At 36.0% G+C, this 24,563-nt stretch overlaps 1 protein-coding gene, 1 long non-coding RNA gene and 1 pseudogene across 4 annotated transcripts in view; 1 reads left to right on the top strand and 2 right to left on the bottom strand.

The window, feature by feature from the left end:
* LOC119084297 overlaps positions 1-8,801 on the top strand; it is a 24,637-nt gene extending 15,836 nt beyond the window's left edge. Inside the window, exon 3 of the long non-coding RNA XR_005089038.1 lies at positions 8,641-8,801. This is a non-coding gene — a long non-coding RNA (uncharacterized LOC119084297). The remainder of the gene's footprint in view (positions 1-8,640) is intronic.
* LOC119084278 (odorant receptor 94a-like) lies at positions 7,381-24,563 on the bottom strand. Of its 3 annotated transcripts, XR_005089030.1 has the most exons (5): positions 24,449-24,563; positions 21,034-21,073; positions 11,265-11,271; positions 7,540-7,629; positions 7,381-7,485 (listed from the first exon to the last, which is right to left on the bottom strand). XR_005089030.1 is itself a non-coding variant. In XM_037194202.1 (3 exons), exons 1-3 carry the CDS (start codon positions 21,680-21,682, stop codon positions 20,471-20,473), a joined length of 1,089 nt encoding a protein of 362 aa, XP_037050097.1. In that variant the 5' UTR covers positions 21,683-21,768. The 3 variants fall into 3 exon arrangements, 1 of the variants encoding a protein (XP_037050097.1); XR_005089031.1 differs by lacking the exons at positions 7,540-7,629; positions 11,265-11,271 and having other exon boundaries at positions 7,429-7,485; positions 20,937-21,073; XM_037194202.1 differs by lacking the exons at positions 7,381-7,485; positions 7,540-7,629; positions 11,265-11,271; positions 24,449-24,563 and adding exons at positions 20,471-20,713; positions 20,772-20,871 and having other exon boundaries at positions 20,937-21,768.
* Positions 13,886-15,217, bottom strand: LOC119084272 (annotated as a pseudogene).

Below are 24,563 nucleotides of genomic sequence, written 5' to 3'. Positions count from 1 at the left end.
ACGGCATGACAGACTTGGACGTTGTGCCAAATGGACTTTCAAATGGCATTTATGAGATACTGTCTGTTGGACATTTAATATGCATTCGACTTAAACAGATGTTAAGAGACAAGAAATCGGTAAACCATGTCATCATCTGGTGTGATACTCTATAAGAAGTGAACTATATTTCATTTGGGTAGGTGGAATCCGCAGTTTGAGTTTGAAAACTCGCCGTATATTTGCTAATTGTTTGTAATTTCAAATTTTATTTACTTTAACCGACCGGTAATTCTGGAAAATTTGTCGGAAAATTCTACAAATCGGTTGATTGTTACGCCATACAACTTTAGACAACAAACAACTCTATTGTCCTAGTAGCTACTGGAGTTACTTCCAGAGGACTCGCCACTTCCAGAGGACTCGCCACTTCTAGAGGACTCGCAGCTTCTAGAGGACACACAGCTTCTAGCGGACTCGCAGCTCCTAGAGGACTCGCACCTTCCAGAGGATTCGTTGCTTCTGTTACTTGTGGACTGTACAAATGCCATCTGACAGTGTTAAAATGTTGGGCAACACAACTGAACTTAAAGGTTTTCTATCAATCTGTTGAAACCTTACCGTTTATAGAAAGTAACTTTTCCGTTTTGTTGAGCCGTTTTATATACCAGTGAAACAAAGATTTATTCAAGAAAAACGTAATTTAAAATGAAAATTCTGTAGATGGTCTGATATTCTCCGGATGGTTTTGATTGTATCCTATTACAGTGTTAAATTGAATAAGTTTTCATCATTTTTTGTCGTCGTTACAACATATATCCGAACAAATCTGGTGAAAATACACAGACTAAAATTGACATTAATCTTCAAATGCATTCCATTTTTCATTTGAAATGTATCTACACAACGGAGTAGATAGAAAGTGCTTTGTGTATTTCCTTGCAGACGGGTTACACAGAATACATATATGCTTATGCATAGCAGTGGAAAAAAGAATATTTTATAGAAAACAGACAATTTTATAGTGTGCAGCATATTTTTTCTTCTTCTGTTCATCCTTTTGGGGTAATTTGTAAGTTTTATGGGAAATTTTAAATTATTTGGCATGCATACATATGACTAGACACGGATCATTAAACACCATGGCAAAACAGATGATGTATCCGAAGTGTATGCATCGTGATGGTGCTCTCCATATTGTATGACAATAGAATGGTAGTGTGTGAGGAAAGAGTAGAAATAATCAATCTTTGTGTTGACTTTTTTGTGGTTTCCGTTTCGTTGCAATAGAGAGCGACATTTTTGAATTTATCAGGCGATGAAATGGGTTATGGGTTATTTGTAAATTGATAAATGATTATGCTTGGCTTCAGATATACAATGAAATACTATTTTCGCAGACGGAAAGGAAATATCTTTTAGTACAATTATCGAGTCTTTTACTTCGTTAGCTCTAATACATTTTCAAAAGATTTGCGGAATATATCTCACTTTGACATATAAGATTACACTAGCCAGTGATCATCGATTTTTGTCAGCTCTGTCGTTAACAAAACGCCTAGTTTCTTAAAAGGTTAAGACTCTCGTTTCTTCTGAAGATTCTGTACAATTTTAGGATGTATACCATAACCCAAATCGTCTTTGATTCCTTGTTATATAAGTCCATCCGTTTTATTTTGTAAAAAAAAGAAAATCCGAACGTGACTCAACCACCCGTTGTTTGTATTTTAAAATAATAATGTGATTTATGGGTGCAGTGGGATACATTTCACTTTGATGTGATCATTACACTTTGATACAATGTCGCACATTATTGTACGTTTTATGTGAATAATACCTACATCACATATAATAAAAGTGACATGACACAGTCAATCGTGTGAAAGAGAATCAATTTGTTTGAGTTAAGCGACACAATTTTTTTTTTTGAACGAAAAAAAGATTTTTTTAATGTTTCTGTTTCATTTGATTTATCATTTGATGGATCGAAATTCATCAATTTATTCCCTTGACTGAAAGTCAGGGTCTTATGAAAGAAAATACCCTTAAATGTCCGTAACGCTAAGTTCACTTTGATATTTTGAAAATGTTCTACATTGGCAAAAAACGTTAAATACAGAAAACGTCCGTACACTTGTGGACTCGATAACTCGAGTAATTCTTTACCGCTTTGCAAAATTTTGGTTTTAATCGACGGAGAATGAAAATCATGAGGTTAAGTTCGTAGATGGGCAATATTGGGGTAATGAGATGGTAGTAATTCTCAAGAGATTTTTTTACTTGTTACCGCGATAACTTCCATAATTCTTATCCGATTTTCAAAGATTTTGTCTTAATCGACGAAGATTGAAACTCTTGAGGCTGAGTTTGCAGATGGATTATATTCGAACAGCGAGATGGGAGAAATTCTACACAGACGCTTTCTCTTGTTACCGCGCGAAAACTTGAGTAATTTTTACCCGATTTTCAAATTTTTTGTTTTAATTGACAGAGAATGATATTGGAGTAGTGAGTTTGGAGTAATTGTAAACATAACTTGTTATACCACCACATTTTTGCAACGGATTTCCAGAAAAATTTCTTATTTGACGAGTAGTGAAATTCTGGATTTCTGGTCTAACAATTAAGAAGTACTTCCCAAAAGAGTTTTTGCTTGCTTGAGAAACCGATAGCTCGAGTAATTCTCAGTAGCGTAATTCATGTGGTTAAACTCGAACACTGGAATTTAATTGGACTAGTAATCTGGGATATACGACAATTTTTGCGTGAAATCCGTATTCTTAAAAGAATTTTTTTCGTTCCTAAAATATTTGAACGAGTGTGAACTTTGCGGCCAGAGCGAAGCGAGGGCCGTAATTCACACGAGTTTTATTTTTTCAAGAGGTAGGCAAGAAATACGCCACCTTTCAGCGCTTTTAGTAGACTATATAGGAGACTCATATTAGGAGTTAAACGTACCTCGCTAGACCTTCCACTCATTGCGCTTTTTAGGAGACCTTATTCAATCGTTGTAAATATTGTTTGTTTGTATTCTTCTCAGTATATGTATAACATACTCAAAAATGCCTCTCCTGACAACATCGTGTTATAATTTCCTATTTTCCATGCTTAGGCTTATGAATATTTGAACGAGTGCGAACTTTGCGGCCAGAGCGAGGGCCGTGATTCACACGAGTTTTATTTTTTCAAGAGGTAGGCAAGAAATATGCAATTTTAATTTTAAAAGTGTTTTTAAGTACTCATACTTATTGGATGTAAAGCATCGCTCGCTGAACCTTCGATTCACGCAGCTCTTAAGAAAATTAAATTAATTTTGAGTTTTCTAAACGCCCAGTGAAATGGTTAGACAACTGGGACTGGAATTATTGAAAGTATTGATAGTCAGTCAAGGGAAATGACCCACCCAAGTGGTGGGGCCTAGTTTCATAATCATCCGATAATCAGCTCTTGTATCTGACTATTTATTGTTAACATTGTCGGCAATGTTCATCTGATTGACACAGTAGCATTAGATTCAAAAATGTTTGTGAAAAATATTACTCTCTAGGTTAGATGGGGGCCTAGGACTTAGCCAATTTTTCGCAGTCATAACCTTTCCCTTATAATTTACCGCTTCCCGGAAGTACGTTTCTGTCAGCACTAATCAATTTTCCTTTGTATGCAATACCTCAGTAACAACTCACTGGACAACACATCCAGTGACAATTTATTAATTACCAATTTTTAAAATACCACCTGCATGACCGGACAGACTCTAAAGGGTATTGGGTAGATCCCTGAAAAACTTTTCGATTTTTTTGTTGAACCTTTGTAGGGCCTTCTACAATTTTTTGTCAATCATCGACCGAAGAGTCCGAACCAGACTTTGACATTGGGTTGGCTTCGATGGAGTGAGAAATTGACTCTATATTTATGGATTTTCTATATTTTCACACGAGCAATAACATGTTTGAGCTACAGATGGCTCTTTGTGATTGAGCACACTTAGACATTATTATAATTTAGTGATTCGTAGCCGTTACCCCCTCTACACAATAATAATTTACATCAATTAAAATAAGTTTTTTATACGTCACAGGTCTAATTTATGTAATATGTACATAAACGCTATATCTAATCTAGACCCAACAGATGAAGAAAATCGCCGCCAGCTTTTTCCTTCAAAAAGCGGGGAACATGTTGATACTGCCTTAGTCTCAGTCTCAGTTAAATGTGGTAATTTTTAAAAATGTTGTGGAATTTTTTTTCACTTTCTCCCCACAACAAGTTTATGAGTTAAATCAACGCACTTCAAGCAAAAGTGCTATTAATGACAGCTGTCAAATAGAGTACTATTTTGTATGAAATTTTATCACCACTCTCTTTACAGTGTAAAATTTTGTATGTAGCGCTGTCAAGTTTCAGTACCCTATTTAGAGTACCACTTTTGCTTGAAGTGCGTTGGTTAAATGCAACAGGTCAAAAAATTCTAGTTTTGACGTGTTGGGTAAATATTGGTGTGGGTAATTCCAAGATTTTTAGTAATGAACAGCAATTCTATCTTATCACGTAGGGGGTATTGCTTGAGCACACCGGAAAGTGCTAAGAGGATCGAGAAATACCTCCAAATAAATTTCTTTGACCTTTGACCTTTGATTTTTGGAAATTTATTTGGAGGTATTCCTTGACTCCCTTAGCACTTTCCGGTGTGCCTAAAGTTGACAAGTCACAATAACCGGCAACGTGGTAATTGTCAATTCCCATCGAATTCCAGCTTGCAGGAAATCCACACAAAAAGTTTACAAATTCTTGACATAAATAATTTCTGGAATTTCTCAGTTTCATATACCAATACGCGACCATACGCTCTCTAAATGGCCAGTGAGGACCACGATATGGAACGCAAACGTTTCAAATTCAAAGCGATAGATTAAGATTGACTCGTTCGGTATGTGTTTTGTTAGCAGATAGTAGCACGGGGTTACGGTGGGTTTTGAAATTCAGTCTCATTCATATGTTGCCCACATTACAATGTCAAACATATGTACAAGGTCTTCAATTTGTGCTAGGTGATGTCCTTTTCACCAAGCGATCAGCGTAACCTCTCAATGAAAATATGTTGAAATTGTCAATAACGTGTGGCAACGTGTAAAAAAAAAATCAAAAATCAAAACCCATCAGAAACTGGGGGCGATCCACTTGTCAACGGACGATACATAAACAAAATTCGTAATCTATACTGACCTGGCTTTCATTCAGTGTATCATGCCACACTCTCCTTTTGTCCGTTATAAGTCTTGTATGTCAACTGTCAAATCGCGTCCCCGAAAACATTTAATCAATATTTTTTTACATGTAATAATACTTTATGGGGAGTACAGGAGTTCTTACAAATTTATGTCGATGTGATTTAACTCTTTACTTAGTATTTTTTTATGGCATTTACTGTTTTGTAAAGTATTGAAGGGAAGACCAGAAGCTTTGGACGAAACCGGTTTTCGGTAATACCGGACATAGTAATACCGGTATTACCAGTAATTTCGGTATTTTATATAAACTTCCTTTATAGGTTTGTTCCAAGTAACTGTAAACACGAACTTTGACAACCCGAACAACGACAATTTCATCCACAGCAACGTCGCTTACGTGATATTTCATACAAATCGAGCAACGTCGCCTACGCGATTTACACTGAGATATTATGAGGTTATGGTTATATGGATGAAATTTGACAATTCATATGGCCTTGGAACAAACCTATTAGTATATTACTTCCAAGGTTCTAAGTTGTGTATTTGATAAGTGGGGTGTTACAGCCCGACCCGAAGGGGAGGGCTGAATTCCCCTCTTTTCAAATAAGAACTTGGAACCTCGGAAGTACCTCGTAACACGTAAAAAACTTTACGATACACAGTGTGAAGACGGACATAAACATATTCAAGACATACGTAATCTACGGTACGTAATCTGGTTACAATCACATTATTGATCTAAATTCCAAATTTCAGTAATTTCTGTAGAGTAGAGACGCTTAGAAGCATGGATCATTGGTGCGCTGTATAAGATCCTTCAAATTTGTGATTTGATGATTGGATCTCAACATGAACTACGTTTCGATACACTTTTTTATTCTCAATATTTACCAGTTCATTTGAAATGACATCATTGAAAACAATATGGTTTTGAATTGGCGACAAAATTACACCTTACACATCGTAAGTGTCGGACCACACTTTCATACACGGCGAAATACCAGTCCAGATATAACTATAGGTTTAGGTTTGTATGGACCAGTTGGGCTCGATGATGTGAAAAACAACCTGTCAGGGATTGGCGGTAAAAACCATCAAAAATGACTGTTTGCATTAGAGTGTTCGTTATATGCAACGCACTTCAAGCAAAAGTGATCATAGTCGACATCTGCCAAATAGAGTACTATTTTGTATGAAACCGTTTTTTACAGTGTTTCACAGTTGTATCAGTTGTACGAAGGCGGTGACACACAAATTTTGACAAATAGATGCTAGTTATTGAACATACTCAATACAGATTGTTTGAAATGTCAACCTGATAAAAACTATTTTTTTCTCTTCAAGTTGACATTTCAAACAATCTGTAATGAGTATGTTCAATAAATAGCATCTATTTGTCAAAATTTGTGTGTCAGCCGCCCTCGTGGGTGTCTTAACCTGTTCTTTCAGAACCTTGAGTTGTATGACACACTGTACAGTTTCAGTGCCCTATTTAGAGTACCGCTCATGCTTGAAGTGCGTTGTTATATGCCATAACAGCACACTACTTTAACGACTTTATTTTTACAACATCAATTACATATTGGTACTTTCTAATTCTACATTCGTGTTCACTTAGTAATTGTAACACCTTCGTGATTCTTAGCGCTTAATTGACAATGTCTTTTACTGAAAACTTTTTAAAATATTGAACATGCTGTAGGCTGAATTCAAAATCTGAAAATAAAGTTTACAAAGTCAAAATTTAGCCAACCAACCAATCCAAACAAACCCTTGTAAAAGTCTCCAAAGTTAGTGGGTACAGTTTTCCAATCACCAGCGTTTGTGGCTGCTTTAAATAAAATGATGACACATTTTTTGGTTGGCTGTGGCTGATTGTACCAGTCCGATTCAAATAAGTAGTAAGAGAGGCGATTGCTCGATAGCATGATCTCATTGCCAAGGTATGTGATCATAAATATTTGGGAAATGAAGTAAAAAGCCACAAAAGCGTAGATGATACGTTCCAGCAGATTGTCACCAAAATCCTAGAAACCAAAGAACGAATAAGAGCGATAACAAATACAGCCGAAAACCCCTAAAAGTGCCGTCGTTATGAATTTCGATGAAACACATTGTGTGATAGAATTGGCACTTTTGGAAGTTCACGACTGTACGTAAGTCTAGATGCCGCACAAATGCTAGAGAAAAAATCGATCCGCAAATACTCAGACCACTCGTTCCAAATTGAATGAAAAATAGATCTGAGAAGAACAACTCCACATCGTTTACCAATCTGGGAAATAAAATTGAATTTCATGCACTTCACAACGGATTACAATTCACACACTCCCTTAAATGAAGGTGAGCCGTAATTGACGTCTTTAGATCTTCGAAAAAGTTGACGTGCCTTTGCGTTTCCGTCATCTTCACATTTCCACTTTCTCTAATTGGTCCTACATTTTTCAACTCACTTCCCAGAACGTCATACCTCAAAGCACAGATCAACAGTAAATACCAAATTATTACGAAGAAAATTATTAAAATTATTGACAAAACAATTTCAGTAGCAAGAAAAGCTGTTGCAATCCACAAAGCAATTTCGCTGCTTCTGTAATCCAGGGGAAACGCAATTTTGAGAAATAAATTTTTCTCACGTCCAAGAAATGGCAGAGGCGCCGACTTCTAGGTGGCAATGGGTGCGCGAGCACCCGACAAACGAGTTTGTTGGGTGCGTAGCACCCAATAAAATATTGATCAAATTAGTTAAAAACCGCATCATTTGTATGTGTGTGAAGTACCTGCGAACTTGAACCTGCGAATTCTACATTATAGTCCGGTCGTTGTGACAATCATTTTACATGACTTTCTACTGATGAAAGTTTCAAGAATTCGCAGGTTCAAACCTGCGAACAAAAAAAATCGCAGTTTCAAACCTGCAGAAAAAATTCGCTGGTTCAAATTCGCAGTTTCAAACCTGCCAAAAAACCAACGCAGGACCAACAGGGAAGTTGGAAGCTCTGGTTAAAAATTCGCAGGTTCCAAATGACAATTAGGAGGTTTAGCTAGAAAAATCGCAGGTTCAAAACTAAAAATTGCGAGATTGTAGCGCTCCCACAGTGTCCTACTTTCCTACTTTGTCGTTTTATTTCGAAATTTGACCTACTTGTCCTACTGTCCTAAGTAGGACACTTCGAGGACTTTAATTAAGTATAACAATCAAGCGGATTTTATGCTCTAAAAGTAAATTAAAATAATTTTCAACGAAACTTCATATAATTATTGGCTTAGATTATCAGAAATGAAAGATATTCTTGGTCATTTTAAACATCCAGTTATTTCACGACTGACAAAAGCCACGCAAATGCTGTATTCAGCACAAACTTTCTGCATAATAAAGAGTCGATGCAAAGAACAACAGCTAGTCAAGGATGCTATTGATGCATATAAGCAACGCACCATGCAAATGCACGTCAAAATTACAGATACCACAACCGGACAGTGTCCAAAAAATCTTCATACAATTCACTTAAACTACAAAAAAGTAATTTTCATACAAACTTAGATACTGTCAATGTTACTTTTTTTTTGGTGCATCTGCATGGTGCGTTGATATAAGGGTGTTATAAATATTCCCATAACTGTTTGTCTCCTGTCACTTTGTTTAGATCTTCAAAAATTCTAAGGTGAGAAGAGCTGATCTTGAACATAAGGACAAAAAAACGAAGAAAATATAAGGGAAATCGATAGATCGATTGGTCAGGAAATGGCAACGTTAAATGTGGCGGAAAAATTGTTGATCGACAGTAACAAATATTTGATATTTAAATCACTAAAACTTCATGTAAAATGATCGTCACAACGACTGGAATATAATGTAGAATTCGCAGGTTTAAGTTCGCAGGTTTAAGTTCGCAGGTACTTCACAGACATATCATTTGTGAACCAACTTAGTTCGTCCGTGCCTGGAAAAATTTCGCCTGCGGCGCTTTACATATTATGGACTTAAATGTTGCACCCAACAACCAAAACAAAAGTCGGCGCCCCTGAGAAATGGCAAAACTGCAGACCCTAAAGAACCAGCAACCGTTGAACCAATTACAAACACTAACACAAATTTTATGAATCTTCGAACTTTATCGGAAAAGACGTTGTACTCTTCATCGTTTCGAATCGAAAACACACAGATTCGGTTCAACAAATTTAGAATTTCGTTCTGTTTCCAAATTAAAAACCAAAGATTTACGCACAGAACGACAACTCCCATTGATATTTCTCCTAAGAATATTGCCTCGTCTTTTCTTTCGTTCGAAACTGCTCCGACCACTGTTGATAGTAAGAAAAGGGGGTAGTAGATGCAGTAAAATAGTTTAATTCGCATCTCTTTCACTGTAGGTTTATCTCCGCGATGCCAAACACCAATAAGATAAAATGAAGAAATTATCAGACCGATAATTTTGTGCACTTGAATTGAATGCATCTTTAGACGGTGTCGTGAACTCGAAACGGAACTGATGTGGCTAAAATTCAATGCATACACACTCACATTTTGTCCTTTGGTATAAAAATAAAATTTAAATTACAGGCCAGGTGTGTCAGCTGTCAAGTCATTTACAGGAAAGGAAAGCTTTCGATCAATATTTTTGCATGGGGAAACCGTGTGATATATACCTACAGAAATTCTTACAATTTGATGTCAATGTCATTCAGGTCATTTGTGGGTAGATATGGTTTATTATTTGAATTAATTATTTACAAACAGGTTGTGTCATCATCTATCGTCTTACCATCGTATTCGGTTCGTTGCGAGTGCCCTGACTTCTGTAAAAAAAATTTCGGCTTTCCTCGCTTCGTCGACGACTGTTCGTTTCCACGTTATTTGGGGCCAACCACTTTTCCGTATTCCCTGTAGGTTCCAGTCCAGTGCGGTTTTCGCGATGCTTCCCGCCGAATTGTGTGGCCGATCCAATTCCATTTCCGATCATCACTTTCATTTTCTCGAATTTGGTTAGGTTCTACAACTCGATGTTTGAAATCTTTTCTAGCCAATAGCTATCGATGTCATTTTCCAAGTTTCATAGTCGTAGAGATGCACTTGAGATGCACTTTGATTTGAAGAATTTCAGCTTCAAGTTTCTCGTTAGTTGCGTCGAGTTCCAAATATAGTTTAGCGATATGAACACTTGTCGAGCTTTTTGAATTCGACCTTGAACGTCCACATAGGCTCCACCGTCCTTTCCTAAGAAACATCCCAGATAACAGAAGCTCCACGGCAGAGTAAAATAAACCAGGCAGGAGCGGTTCATTTTCGAAACGTCAAATAAGGGACCTAATACACTGTATGAAAATGAACTCAAATGAACATTGACATAAATTGAAAAATTTTATTCGCAAAAAAAATATGGCAACTAGATTATTCAGGTCCCTAGTCAAATCAGCGCTCCTGCCTGGTTAACTTTACTCTGCCGTGGAAGCTCTCAATCTCGCCTATTGTTTCTCCCTCGATTTTCAGGTCACACGGCATCTATCTTACCATGTATACAATGTCCTGGACTTGTGTCACTGCAGGCGGTCAGGGACTCGGGAAAATCACCCATTTTTTCACCTAAAATCATTGATATCACCAACAGGTCAACGTGGACCTGGTGGTGTGTATACTCAAAATGATTTTGGGGCTCTTTTGGCAGACCCTTACTTCATGAGCTATAACTCAATAATATCCGTGACCCCTTGTCCCAAAATGTCTGATTTTGTTCGATGTTTTGGCGATATCACTCTTAAGACGTTCAATTGGCACACCTCTCCTCAACAAAAAAAGAAGTTTTTCTGAAATTCACCCAAAAACTAAGAACGGAACGCACATCGATTCAGGTACCTACTGGGAGTTCAGAAAAACATTCAATAAAATCGATCAGGTTCCTTCCCCATACGATTTTTTTCTTTTCATGAAATTTTGAAGTAGATCCTTAGAATAACTATTTAGCTACGAACGTATCGCCTTTTCGAGTTGGTCGACTTCGTAACAATTTTCAAGTCACCTAACGGATTTTTCTCACATAAAATACTCTTTTTAACTTTTTAACTTCGATCGAAATATGTCCACTCATTGTGTGTTGGATGTCGAATTTTGATAGTTAATTTGCATTGGAATCTAATAATGATGCATTACTTTTGAGCCTGTCATTGAATATTTTCATTTTGTTTTTTTACTCACTGGAAAAAACATCTGTTAAAGAACACAAAAAAAATAAATCACTACATCCAGTTTCGAAAGCTATGAGTTTTATGGTGAAAACTTCTCGTTCACAATCTACGAACCGCAAAATACGTTTATTTTCAACGTTGACTTTTAAATTTTTAGCTCGCTCCGCTCGCAATCATGGAAGTACATATTGAATATAATTTCGATGATAATTTTAATTTGTAAACTTTTAACTTATTCGGAGTCGACTACATCAATCCTAACAGTTACCAGTTGCCATGCGAGCCAATATATTTTTTGCCATTACACAACGTTGCTACCTTTTTCAAAAAGAATACAAATCACCTGACATATAATTATTTTGCGCATCGAATTACGTTTGTGCCGTACTCTTCTAGTAGCAAGAAAAACTATTTTTTCCATTTCTTTGTAAACAAAAGCGATAACTTAAGAAAAACGAGTAAAACTATGGCGCACTTTTCGAAGTGCCTGTGGCGCCCGAAAGTCGAAAACCGGCACTGGCTGTCATCATTAATTGATGTTCCATTGCATGTCATTAACTTATTTATAGATTTATAGATTTCAGCCCTATTAATAGTAACATTTATTTACAACATCAATAATTACATTTGTCAGTATTTTCACATTTCAAATCTATTAGTGTTCACATAGTTAATTCATAGCGCACGGTGATTTTAATACAACCGCTGTAGAAGAATCCGTAGGAACGAGTATGTCGAGAGCGGGTGAAAATTTTAAACGATAGGCAATAGTACCCAGATACATAATCGGTCGGGTGTTTTTCTCGATTTTGCGTCAGACCCGAGTTATCGGCTTCCCCCACCCCAAATCCGTGTCTTTACGCATGTTTTACCTTCCCAATGGTACAATACGAAAAATAAAAATATAGTTTCTTCGGGAAAAGTTCAGAGAATTAAATTCTGAACAAAATTCTCCTTGGTGGTCACTTTGTAGAAAATACAGGGTGGTCCGAAAATACTGTCAAAAGGTGAAAAATGACAAAATATAAGGAAATTTGAATTTTTCCTTCGTTTTTATGCGTAGACCAAAGTATTTCATAAAAATAATTATGAATTTACACCGAAACAGAGTATAAACAAGGTCAATAAACTTTCAATTTCGATGCAAATTTTTTGATAAAAATATATTTTGCTGCTGTTTATCCACTTTCTGCCGAACAAAAAAAAAATAGTGTAATGTATGTATCCAAAAATTACCTATAGGTTAAGGGACTCGAGGAAAGCTACAATCAGTAGCCAGAAAAATCGCACCAGATTATTTTTTTTTATCGTTCAGGAGAACCGTGTGTTCAATCACATTTATTAAGAGATGAGATGCGAATTTGTAGGAATGTTATCGGACATGCTTAAAGGGATTCTTTAATTTTACTAATTTTTTTGAATGTGGATTTGGTTTCTAGGGTCGAAGTCCTTTCTAGGATTCTTTTGAAAAACAGCCTACCGAAATCGAACGCATTTTCCAGTGGACTTTTTTATATGTACCTAGAAAGGACTTCGACCCTAGAATCCAAAACCACATTCAAAAAAATTCTTCGAAACTGGTGTGGCTAGTGTGAGGTGATTGAAAACCGAAAACTTGCATTTTTCTTACAAAAATTTCTCCACTGTACGTGTACGTGTGGGGTGTCATTAGAAAGTTAATCACATTTACTGTTGAGCCGAATAGGGACTTATTGGTTTTAAAATCCATCCACACTGAAATATGTGCAGGTTAAGTTTTCAACCAAGTGCAAGTCCTGTTCTTCCAAAAATTTCTCGAGGTACACGAAACGTACATGGTCGTGAGGGATGTCATTGAAAAGGTAATTGTATTCTTTCGGGTCTTATGGGGTTTGGATGCATATGAGATGAAATATGGCCACTTAGACATTTCAACTTCTATTTCATCGTAGATGCATTCAAACCACATAAGACCCTATTTAGCCCAAAGGCACTTAAAATTACCTTTCAAATGATGCCCCACACGACCATGTACGCTGTACTGCACATATTTCAGTGTGGATGTATTTTAAAACCAATAAGTCCCTATTCGGCTCAGCTCTACGCATAAAAACGAAGGAAAAATTCAAATTTCCTTATATTTTGTCATTTTTCACCTTTTGACAGTATTTTCGGACCACCCTGTATTTTCTACAAAGTGACCACCAAGGAGACTTTTGTTCAGAATTTAATTCTCTGAACTTTTCCAGAAGAAACAATATTTTTATTTTTCGTATTTTACCATTGGGAAGGTAAAACATGCGTAAAAACACGGATTTGGGGTGGGGGAAGCCGATAACTCGGGTCTGACGCAAAATCGAGAAAAACACCCGACCGATTATGTATCTGGGGACTATTGCCTATCGTTTAAAATTTTCACCCGCTCTCGACATACTCGTTCCTACGGATTCTTCTACAGCGAGTGTACTATTTGTAGCTCTTAGTGATGTTGAGTGCTTAATTGACAATTTTATTTACTGAAAACTTTTTAAAATATTGAACATGCTGTAGGCTGAATTCAAAATCTAAAAACAAAGTTTAGAAAGTCAAAATTGAACCAACCAACCAGTCCAAACAAACCCTTGTAAATGTCTCCAAAGTCAGTGGGTACAGTTTTCCAATCACCAGCGTTTGTGGCTGCTTTAAATATTCGCCAAAAATGATGATGCACTTTTCGTTGACTGTGGCTGATTGTACCAGACCGATTCAAATAAGCAGTAAGAGAGGCGATTGCTTGATACCATAATCTCATTTCCAAAGTACGTGATCATAAACAAATGGGAAATGAAGTAAAAAAACGCAAAAAGATGGACAAAATGTTCCAGTAGATTGTCACCGACATTCTAGAAAGGAAAGAAAAATGAATAAAATTGATCGCGAACACGTAAGTTCAAACGCCACACAAATGCCAGACAATAAATTGTTGCGCAAATGCATAGGCCGCTGGTGCCAAATTGAATGAAAAATAGGTTTGAGAAGAACAACTCCACGTCGTTTACCAATCTGGGAAATTAAATTAAATTTCATGAACTACCCAACGGATTCCAATTCAACAAAGTCACACACCTTCTTAAATGTAGGTGTGCCTTGATGGACGTCTTTAGATCTTCAAAGAAGTTGATGTGATTTTGCTTTTCCGTCATCTTTCCATTTCCACTTTCTCTAAATGATTCCACATTTTTCAACTCACTTCCCAGAACTTCATATCTCAGAGCACAGATCAACAGTATGTACCAAATTATTACGGAGAAAATGATGAAGATCACTGACAAAACTATTTCAGTACCAAGAAAAACTGTTGCAATCCACAAAGCAGTTTCACTGGTTTTATAATCCAGGGGAAACGCAATTTTGAGAAATAAAATTTTCTCACTTCCTAGAAACGGCAAAACTACACTCAATAAACAAGCAAAAGATAAAGCGATTACAAACACTAATACAAATTTATTGAATCTTCGAACTTTGTCGGTAAAAACATTGTGGTCGTCATCATATCGAATCGAAAACACACAAGCCCGGTTCAACAAATTAAGGATTTCTTTCTGCTTCCAAATTAGAAGCCAAAAGTTTACGCACAAAACTATCAGTCCCATTGACACTTCCGCTAAGAATATCGCCTCATCATTTCTTTCGTTCGTAACTGCCGCGACCACCGATGCGACCAAGAAAAGAGGGTAATAGAAGCAGTAAAATAGTTTCATTCGCATCTCTTTAACTGTGGGTTTATCACCGCGATGCCAAACACCAATTAGATAAAATGAAGAAATTATCAGTTTGATAACTTTATGAATTTGAATTGAATGCATCCTGGATCTTTGATAAACGCAAACGTTTCAAATTAAAGGCAAAGCGGAACTGACGTGGCCAACATTGAGTGCATCATGCTACACTCTCCCGTTATTCTTCGACGTAAAAATAAAATTCCAATTACATACCTAGTGTATCAACTTACTGTCAAGTCAAGTCATTTAGTGGAAATCTTTCTATCGATATTTTACGTGGTAGCATCAGGCCTCCCACACCTCCTACAATTTCTAAAATGAGACTTCGAAAATCTCATAAATCAGGATCAATACAGTCAGTTGAAAGGTTTATATGAAATTTTTAGACCCGTACGAAGTACTGGGGTCTTATAGGTTTACGCATACGTTTGTAACACGTCGAATTGGACTCCCTGAGTAAGGGGAAACCTATTGTGGTTGTCTAGAGATGCCAAATCCGCGAAAAAAAATGTCCGTCTGTCCGTCTGTCTGACTGCACGATAACTTGAGTAAAACGCATCCGATTTTGAAAATTCTTTTTTTTTCCGCTTGGTAATGTCAAAAGACAGGCTAAGTTCGAAGATGAGTGATTTTGGATCGACCCCTCCCGAGCTGTGGCCCAATAAGTGCTTTACGGTTTTTCGAAGATATCTCCGGACATTTAAACGTTAAACTTGTAAGTGATACGTCAAATAAAAGGTATTTACAATACCGATCGACAAAAAAAAAGTTTATGGAAATCGGATGACCGACTCGTCAGTTAGACCCCTTGGTGTGGAACAGGCACAGGGCGGCAAGCAGTTTTTGCTTGTAGGTCGGCCACATTTGAACATATTTCGTCTGTTTTAGCTTTATTAGATAGGTATTGACCGTACCAATCAGGGAAAAAAATTTATGAAATTATGTTCTCCGGAGCGTGAGCTAGGTCTCTTGGAGTGAGCTCTTATCTGGCTACTCGGAAGTACAGTGAACGTGGTGTATTTTGACAATATCTCGAGTAAATTTTGACCGAATTTCATGAATTTTTTTTTTGTTTGAAAGGTATTAACGAATGTAAAGCGTCGGTACTATTTCCGGTCTCCTAACAAAATGGCTGCCGGCGGCCATATTGGATTTTAGTAAAATAGAAATATCTTGGGAAAAATGATACTTAGAGAGTTTCTGTTAACATGGAAATAATTTGTTATGTGTGTGGGGTTTCAGGGATTCCATATATGGACATCTATATATACCTATATACAGCTATATTGAGCTATATACAGGCATATAGAGCTATATAATAGCATATATTTATCTGTGAAATGTTTATTTATAGTGAAATATAGTTAAATATAGCGGTATATAGCTGTTTAAATAGAAATTTATGAAATTTGTCTTCGTACGGGGCTGTCTATATTGCCTCCGGCAATTTAGTTGTATATGATAACACGGCAAAGAGTGGATAATGTAAGTGATTTTAAAGGGAGAATAGTTTTTCAGCAGAGAAGAAAATGAAGTAAGAGAAATGAAGAGTTTCACATTAAAGGCTTTTGATACGAATAGGTGTTTCGTACGGGTCGGCGTTAGCTATGTTTTAAATAATATTCTGTACAATTTTATAGTTGGTTCATTCTGGATTGAGATACTGTCAATCCACATAACTTTTGCGAATTTTTAAATTAGCTATTGCAATCACCTATCGACTTACTTTTAGTCACATTTTGTCAAAGTTTAATTTTTCGGCTAGAACAACTGAAAACAGTAATGTCAGAGCTGTCTCATAATGATTTCGATCAATTCATCGGTCTGCTCATTGATAAGTGTTGATGAGGTGTCGATAAACATAATAAACAAGGTTAGAAGTGATTGAAAACAAAAAAAAACAGTAAGAAAGCAATGAAAAGCCGAAAAACAGAAAAAAAACGAAAAAAAAAACAGAATAAAACACGAAACAACAGAAAAAAACAGAAAAGTAACCAAAATTAAACTCGCGGAATTTTGAAAACCGACACATTTTCTGTTTCGTGGTTTCAGGGTTTTTTGTGTCACTCCTATTCAAATGATTTATTCATCCAGTAATTCACCCAAAATTCGAATTCTGAAGCTACGGTGTGTATTGTAAATTATGAAAGAATGAATGACATTGACCAATACCCTCTCTAGCACACAAACTGGAACAATTAGGATGGTAAAACTGTCCAGTGTATATCATAGAAAATTTTTAAACCTTTTAAAATAAATAAAATGAAACAAAGCTTTAAATTTCTGTGGGTATTGCTTTAAAAAAAGCGCGGCACGGCAACTACATAAAAAAGTCAGTACAAAATTTGTCAAAAAGGTGGTATTTCGACTGCGTCAAAACTAAGTTTGGTTGCTAGAGAGGGTATTGCATTGACATAAAATTCTAAGAATGACTGTACATCACATTGTTTCTTCATAAAGTATCGCAATTCAAAAATATCGATCAAAAGATTTCTCAGCTTTCATTTACTGGACAGTTGACATATGAGACATGTAATTTATTTATTTTTTATATCAAGGGAAAAAAGGAAATTGTGGCACCACGTCAGATCAACTTTTATCAAATTTAGATCAAATTTTAGCCACGTCAGATCAGTTTCGCTTGCAAGAAACATGAAATTTCGTAACAAATAGGTTTCAGTGGGGTGTATCAAATTTCATGAAAATAAAAAAATGTTTGGGAAAGGAACCCGTGCGATTTTATGGAATGTTGTTCTGAGCTCCCAATAGCTCTCTGAATCGATGTGCTTTCTTAGTTTTTTGGTGCATTTCGCAAACACTTATTCAAATAAAATCTTTGTAAGTCAAGCTACGAACGCCAAACTTTAAGGTCAAAGTTTTGATCGGATAGTTACGAGCATTTTTTTGAGAATAGGAAAATATTTAATTTGCGGTAATTTTTATGTTGATCGATGTCAAGTTATAATTTTTTAAAGTTATGAATGCTTCGAGAATCGGGGCCCAGTCTTTAAGATACCACCTTGGCAGACCGTGCAGCTCCGTTACCTTTACAGTTTTAATTCAAACTCTGCGACGCTGCATAAAATCTATCTTTTTTTTGTTGATAATTTCTTAGATGTCTTCACGGGATCGAAATAGTAAAAAAAGGACTGACAGCGTTGAAAAATCACCAAAAATATCTGGCAGCATTACTGAATGTAGGCGTGCTTACATTTTAAATAATCCATATAACATCAATCGAATGTTTTATCGATAAATATTGAATGATATCAACGCACTGCTCCTAGCATGAACATAAGAAATATTTGGAGGCTGATGAAGTCACAGTAGGCACTGCGTTTCTTCCGTGAAGATAGGTGACTTGTTTTAGTTGTGTGAGTTCAAACACACAATACAATCAATCTTAAGCGGTAGCTCTCATCACAAAAGCCTCCAAATTCGACGTTTGTCAAAGTAGTGTTCATGCTAGGAGCAGTGCGTTGATGATATTCGAATTATCGATTTATATTAAGTATTTGAAAATAATCGGAATTTTATTAATCGATTGAATTATCCATGCCTTAATGAATGTTCTTTTACATGCTACATGCGTCGAAAACCGTACTTTTCAGGTTTGAAACGTCTTTCGACAGCATGTAAAATCCATTAAATAACTCGGGATAAAAGTGAAAAGTCTCGTTTACGTGTGTTAATTGACCTAGGCTTCACTTCGGATCAAAAAAATTCGCACGAAAGCTCTACTTTTCATCTTTTTATCACTAGTCATGTAATAGTAGATTACATTGGATGCTGCGGAGGTAGTTCGTAGCCTTCGGCTCGGATATGCAATCTCTACACTTGTCAAAATAACCGTTTCCAAAGCTTGTTGCTTAAAACCACACGAGTGAGTTCGCGAGTTCACAAAATTGATTCCGAGTGTAATGAACTACCAAGCAGCATCCAATGTATGCTGTTTTATTGCCTATTCACCCGGAATATTGTTGTTACGAGTACATTTTTCCACCCACCCACTAGCAGATTCTTGAATACCATAAGATTATTCTAAATTAATATATAATTTCACAACATTTATGTCGCGCTATTTCATTCACTGCCAGACTAATAATAAACACAGAAAATACCGATAGCACAAAACCAACAAAAAAAATCTGTTGTTGCATTGAAACGTTTATAAACGAATCTAGTCTGCTCATGAAATCGGCTCACACTTTTTCATAACATTAATCCCGAAAGCATCACTGGCAACACTACTGTTTTGATGACATGTTGACAAACTACTTCGACTGTTTTGTTTTTGTGAAGTGCTAGATTCATATTTTGCGTAATATTTGTCGATTTTGGTGGTATTACAACAAATTTTGCAGTGAAGTGAAGTGAATACATGATAATAAAAGTAAAAGTGTTGAGCGTTTTTGAAAATAAGTGAAAAATGCAAAAATTAAAATTGTTTGGCCATAGGTGTTCCTCGAAGTTGAAAAAATTGAAATTATGGATATAGACAAAATGGCCGTCACTTATTTTTGTGTTTTTTTTTTAAGTTTTTAATGAATTTGCTTAGATTGATGTGCACTTAATTCAAGTGACAAAGTTTGTGATATTAAAACTAAAATAACATCGCGAGTATTGTTTCGATTTCAGTGCTAATGAATATTTCATGTGATAAATTTTTGCTGATAAGTAATGAAATTCTGCTGGTATGTAATGAAAATCTCCTGATATGTAATGAATTTTCATATGAATATTCCTTCACTTGTGATGTAATGAAAAAGTTCCCACATGTAACGATCGCTTTCCGCGGGTGGGAAATGTACGTGTAACAACAATATTCCGGGTGGATAGGCAATAATAGTATATTTCAACATACCCCAATACACACAAGATGTGTGTGCACGCGCGGGCGAAGCCCAAGCGAAAACACACATCGAGTGTGTATTGGGGTATTTTGAAAGATATTTTTCTGTAATAGTGAGAGTGTGTTGGTGCATTCCTTCCCAACCGTTACTTTCCTTCTCGACCGTTTACTTTCCCTACCGGCCGATTCATATCATAGCTCACCAATACACTCTCACGTATACAGAAAAATACTATTGTATACTACAACACAGAAAATTAACAATTGTTACTTTTTTAACATTTATTACGTTAATACATCAATAATAACATTTCTAACATAACATTCGAACATGTGTTCACTGACAGGCTAATCCTCATTTACTGAAAACTTTTTAGAATATTGAACATGCTGTAGGCTGAATTCAAAATCTGAAAACAAAGTTCAGAAAGTCAAAATTGAACCAACCAACCAATCCAAACAAACCCTTGTAAATGTCTCCAAAGTTAGTGGGCCAGTTTTCCAATCACCAGAGTTTGTGGCTGCTTTAAATATTCGCCAAAAATGATAATACACTTTTTGGTCGATTGTGGCTGATGGTACCAGCCCGATTCGAATAAGCAGTAGGAGAGCCGATTGCTCGATAGCATAACCTCATTGCCAAAGTAGGTAATCATAAATAATTGAGAAATGAAGTAAAAAAACGCTAAAAGATGTACAAAACGTTCCAATAGATTATCACCGACATTCTAGAAAGGAAAGAAAACCGAATAAAAGCGATCGAGAAAACGCAATATCAATTCACACAAATGCCAGACAATAAATCGATCCGCAAATACTCAGACCACTCGTGCCAAATTGAATGAAAAATAGATCTGAGAAGAATAACTCCAGGCCGATTACCAATCTGGGAAATAGAACTGATTTCATGAACTGATGCACAACGAATAACAATTCAACACAGTCACATACTCCCTTAAATGTAAATGAGCGTTGATGGCTGTCTTTAAATCTTCATAAAAGTGGATGTGACTTTGCGTTTCCGTCATCTTTACATTTTTATTTTCACTACCAACTCGTCCCATATTCCTCAACTCACTTCCTAGCACCTTATATCTGAGAGCACAAATCAGCAGTAAATACCAAATTATGACGAAGAAAATGGCAGATATCAATGTCAAAACAATTTCAGTAAAAACAAAAGCTGTTGCAATCCACAAAGCAATTTCACTGCTTTCATAATCCAGGGGAAACGCGATTTTGTAAAATAAAGTTTTTTCACTTCCAAAAAATGTCAGACCTACAGACGCCAAAAAACCAGCGACAATTGTACCAATTACAAACACTAACACAAATTTTATGAATATGCGAACTTTGTCGGAAAAAACGTTGTATTCATCATCACTTCGAATCGAAAACACACAGATTCGGTTCAACAAATTAAGGATTTCGTTCTGTTTCCAAATTAACAGCCAAAGATTTGCGCACAGAACTACAACTCCCATTGATACTTCCCCTAAGAATATCGCCTCGTCTTTTCTTTCGTTCGTAACTGCTCCGACCACCATTGATAGTAAGAAGAGTAGGTAATAGATGCAGTAACATAGTTTAATTCGCATCTCCTTAACTGTAGGTTTATCTCCGCGATGCCAAACACCAATCAGATAAAATGAAGAAATTATCAGACCGATAACTTTATGAATTTGAATCGAATGCATTTTGGAGGTCGTGTCGTAATAGAACGCAAACGTTTCAAATTGAAATCAAAACTGAACTGACGTGGCTAAAATTCAGTGCTTGATGCCACACTCTCCATTTGTCCGTTGATATAGAAATAAAATTCAAATTACAAGCCTGGTGTGTCAATTGTCAAGTCATTTTTAGGAAGGGGAAGCTTTCGATCAATATGGGAAAACCGCGTGATGTACAGAAACTTTTGAAATTTCATGTCAATGTCATTCAGCTCACTTTTTATAATTTTGTATTTTTTTTTTTAAATTAATTGAGGGATTTTGAAGAAACTTCTAAGTAACGAAACTAACGAAATGATTTTTTTTCAAAGTGACCAAATTTCAAAAATTTAAAAGCGTTTAGAAATCTAGATGACACTCCTGTTGCTTCATGCCCAACTACATAGGTTAGTAATGAAACATGTCGAATCGTAGAACCACGGCAGAGTAAAGAAGCAGAGGACGCATATGCATTTGTATTAGTGCGTTTTGCACCAGAATCAAAGGCCTACTGATGCATTTGTCAAGATTACTCACATATTAAAGGTGTGAGTCAATCGGATCCGAGATTCAGGTCAAAAGTTAATACAACGCTCGTAAGATTAAGCACCAGATTCAATCTTGATTTTAGAAAGAATTTATTCGACAATTTGATGAGTCGACTTTACAATTGAGATCAATACAAAATCCATATCAAAAAAATTAAATTTTAAATCTTAATTGTAATTCCCTTGACTGTAAGTCAGGGTCTTCTGCCGGAAAATACCCTAAAATTTTTGTATAAAAGGTTGTATGATATGTTATGAAAAGCGGAATTGTTTGTCCCAATATTTTGCTTGTAAACACGATAACTTCAGTAATTATCAACCAATTACTAATTTTATTGTTTTAATCGAGGCAGAAATGAATTCCTGAGGTTAATTTTGAAGATGGACTATGTTGGATTAAGGATCTGGAAGTTATTCCAGAAAAACAACATTTTACACCGTTGGAAATTCAATCAATCGAAAAAGATTACTTTGATAGAATTTGATTTTGTCGGTTAGTTATATCCAGCTATCACGCATGATAGTCAGCTATCACGGTGATAGTTGGCTATAGTCAGGGATAGTCAGGTGAAAATCAGCTATCACGCATGATAATCAGTTATCACTGGCAAAAGTAACAGATTTCACGCCATGACATAAAATATTTATAGAATTTTATGAAAAACCAATTTCTGAATCGTTATTCAAATGTATGGAATGACGTGTAAGGGAAGAAGGTCTACCGTACTATTTTATATTGTATCAAAGTGAAAGAGTCCTCTAATCGTTCCACATTTTACTTTAGATTAGCGTTAACAATAAGACTATGAAACTGAATAAAAGACAACTTGTACGAGTGGTAAGTTTGCGGGCAGAGCGGAGCGAGAGCCGCAATTCACACGAGTCCTTGTCTATTTATGAAATATTTTTGATTAAAAATCTGGCCGCAAATTTACAAGAAAATAGGTAACAGAAAAAGTACTTTACCAAAGAATTTGTACTCAAGTGGAAGCGAAGGTTTTTATATCAGTTATTTGTGATGTTTCGGAATTTTAACAACGGAAAATAAAATGAAATTGATTAAAAATATATTGCAAAAATTGTCAGTCAAGGGACCTGACCCGCCCAAAATGTGGGGCCTAGTAATTTAACATTTCCGTCTACGTTATTCCCGGAATTTCAATATTGAGGATACTCGAAGGTATTTTCCATTTTCTTGACGGCCTTCTACAATTTTTCGCCATTTATCGCCAGAAGAGCTTTTGGATAGCTAGTTCAGGGACCAGACCTTGGGTTTCTGTGCACATACTTTGATGGGTTCCTCATTTTGAGTAAAAATAGAGATTAAATTTTGGAGATATTTACGGGCAGGTTGATCCCGATGGAGTGAGAAACGGGCTGTCACAGATTGGTGGTGAAAAATCATCGAAAAAATAACCCTCTACATTTTTGGGTGCTCTATTTATTCACAACAGCAATAACATATTTTAGCTTACTAATTCTACAATGCGTTCACAGTGTTATACTTAGTGTTATAATTTAGTGATTCGTAACACATAATGGTTCTTAGCACTTAGTGATGTTGAGCGCTAATTGACAATGTCATTTACTGAAAACTTTTTAAAATATTGAACATGCTGTAGGCTGAATTCAAAATCTGAAACAAAGTTCACAAAGTCTAAATTGAACCGACCAATCACCAGAGTTTGTGGTTGCTGTAAATATTCACCAAAAATGATGATGCACTTGATTGTACCAGTCCGATTCAAATAAGCAGTAAGGTAGACTATTGCTTGATAACGTAATCTCATTGCCGAAATACGTGATCATAAATATTTGAGAAATGAAGTAAAAAAACACAATGTATAAGATATTCCAATAGATTGTCACCAACAACCTAGAATTGAAAGAAAAATGATTGAAAGCAGTCGCGGACACGTTTATTCACTTCACACAAATGCCAGGCAATAAATCGAACCGCAAAGACATGGTGCCAAATTGAATGAAAAATAGATCTGGGAAGAATAATTCCACGTCGTTTACCAATCTAGGAAATAAATTTGAATTTCATGAACTTCGCATCGGAATAAAATTCAACACAGTCACCCAATCCTTTAAATGAAGGTGAGTCTTTAGTTCTTCAAAAAAGTTCATTAGCTTTTGCTCTTCCGACATCCTTGCATTTTCGCTGATTCATCCCATGTTTTTTCAACTCACATCCCAGAACTTCATATCGCAGAGCACAAACCAACAGTAAATACCAAATTATTACGGAGAAAATGATGAAGATAATTGACACAAAAATTTCAGTAACAAGAAAAGCTGTTGCAAAGCAAATTCGC

Source organism: Bradysia coprophila, unplaced genomic scaffold (genome assembly GCF_014529535.1).
Source record: "Bradysia coprophila strain Holo2 unplaced genomic scaffold, BU_Bcop_v1 contig_732, whole genome shotgun sequence".
Classification (NCBI taxonomy): Eukaryota; Metazoa; Arthropoda; class Insecta; order Diptera; family Sciaridae; genus Bradysia; species Bradysia coprophila.
The sequence above is the reverse complement of the archived record's forward strand: the minus strand, read 5'-3'. Positions and strand labels throughout refer to the sequence as shown.

Bases quoted from the DNA above. Each gene is read 5' to 3' on its own strand.
- LOC119084278 (XM_037194202.1), bottom strand. From the start codon at position 21,682: ATGCATTCGATTCAAATTCATAAAGTTATCGGTCTGATAATTTCTTCA. The intron at 20,872-20,936 runs GTATGTGACTGT...TCTATTTCCCAG, and splicing joins GCTCATTTACATTTAAGGGA to ATTGGTAATCGGCCTGGAGT. The intron at 20,714-20,771 runs GTGTGAATTGAT...TTTCCTTTCTAG, and splicing joins CGATTTATTGTCTGGCATTT to AATGTCGGTGATAATCTATT.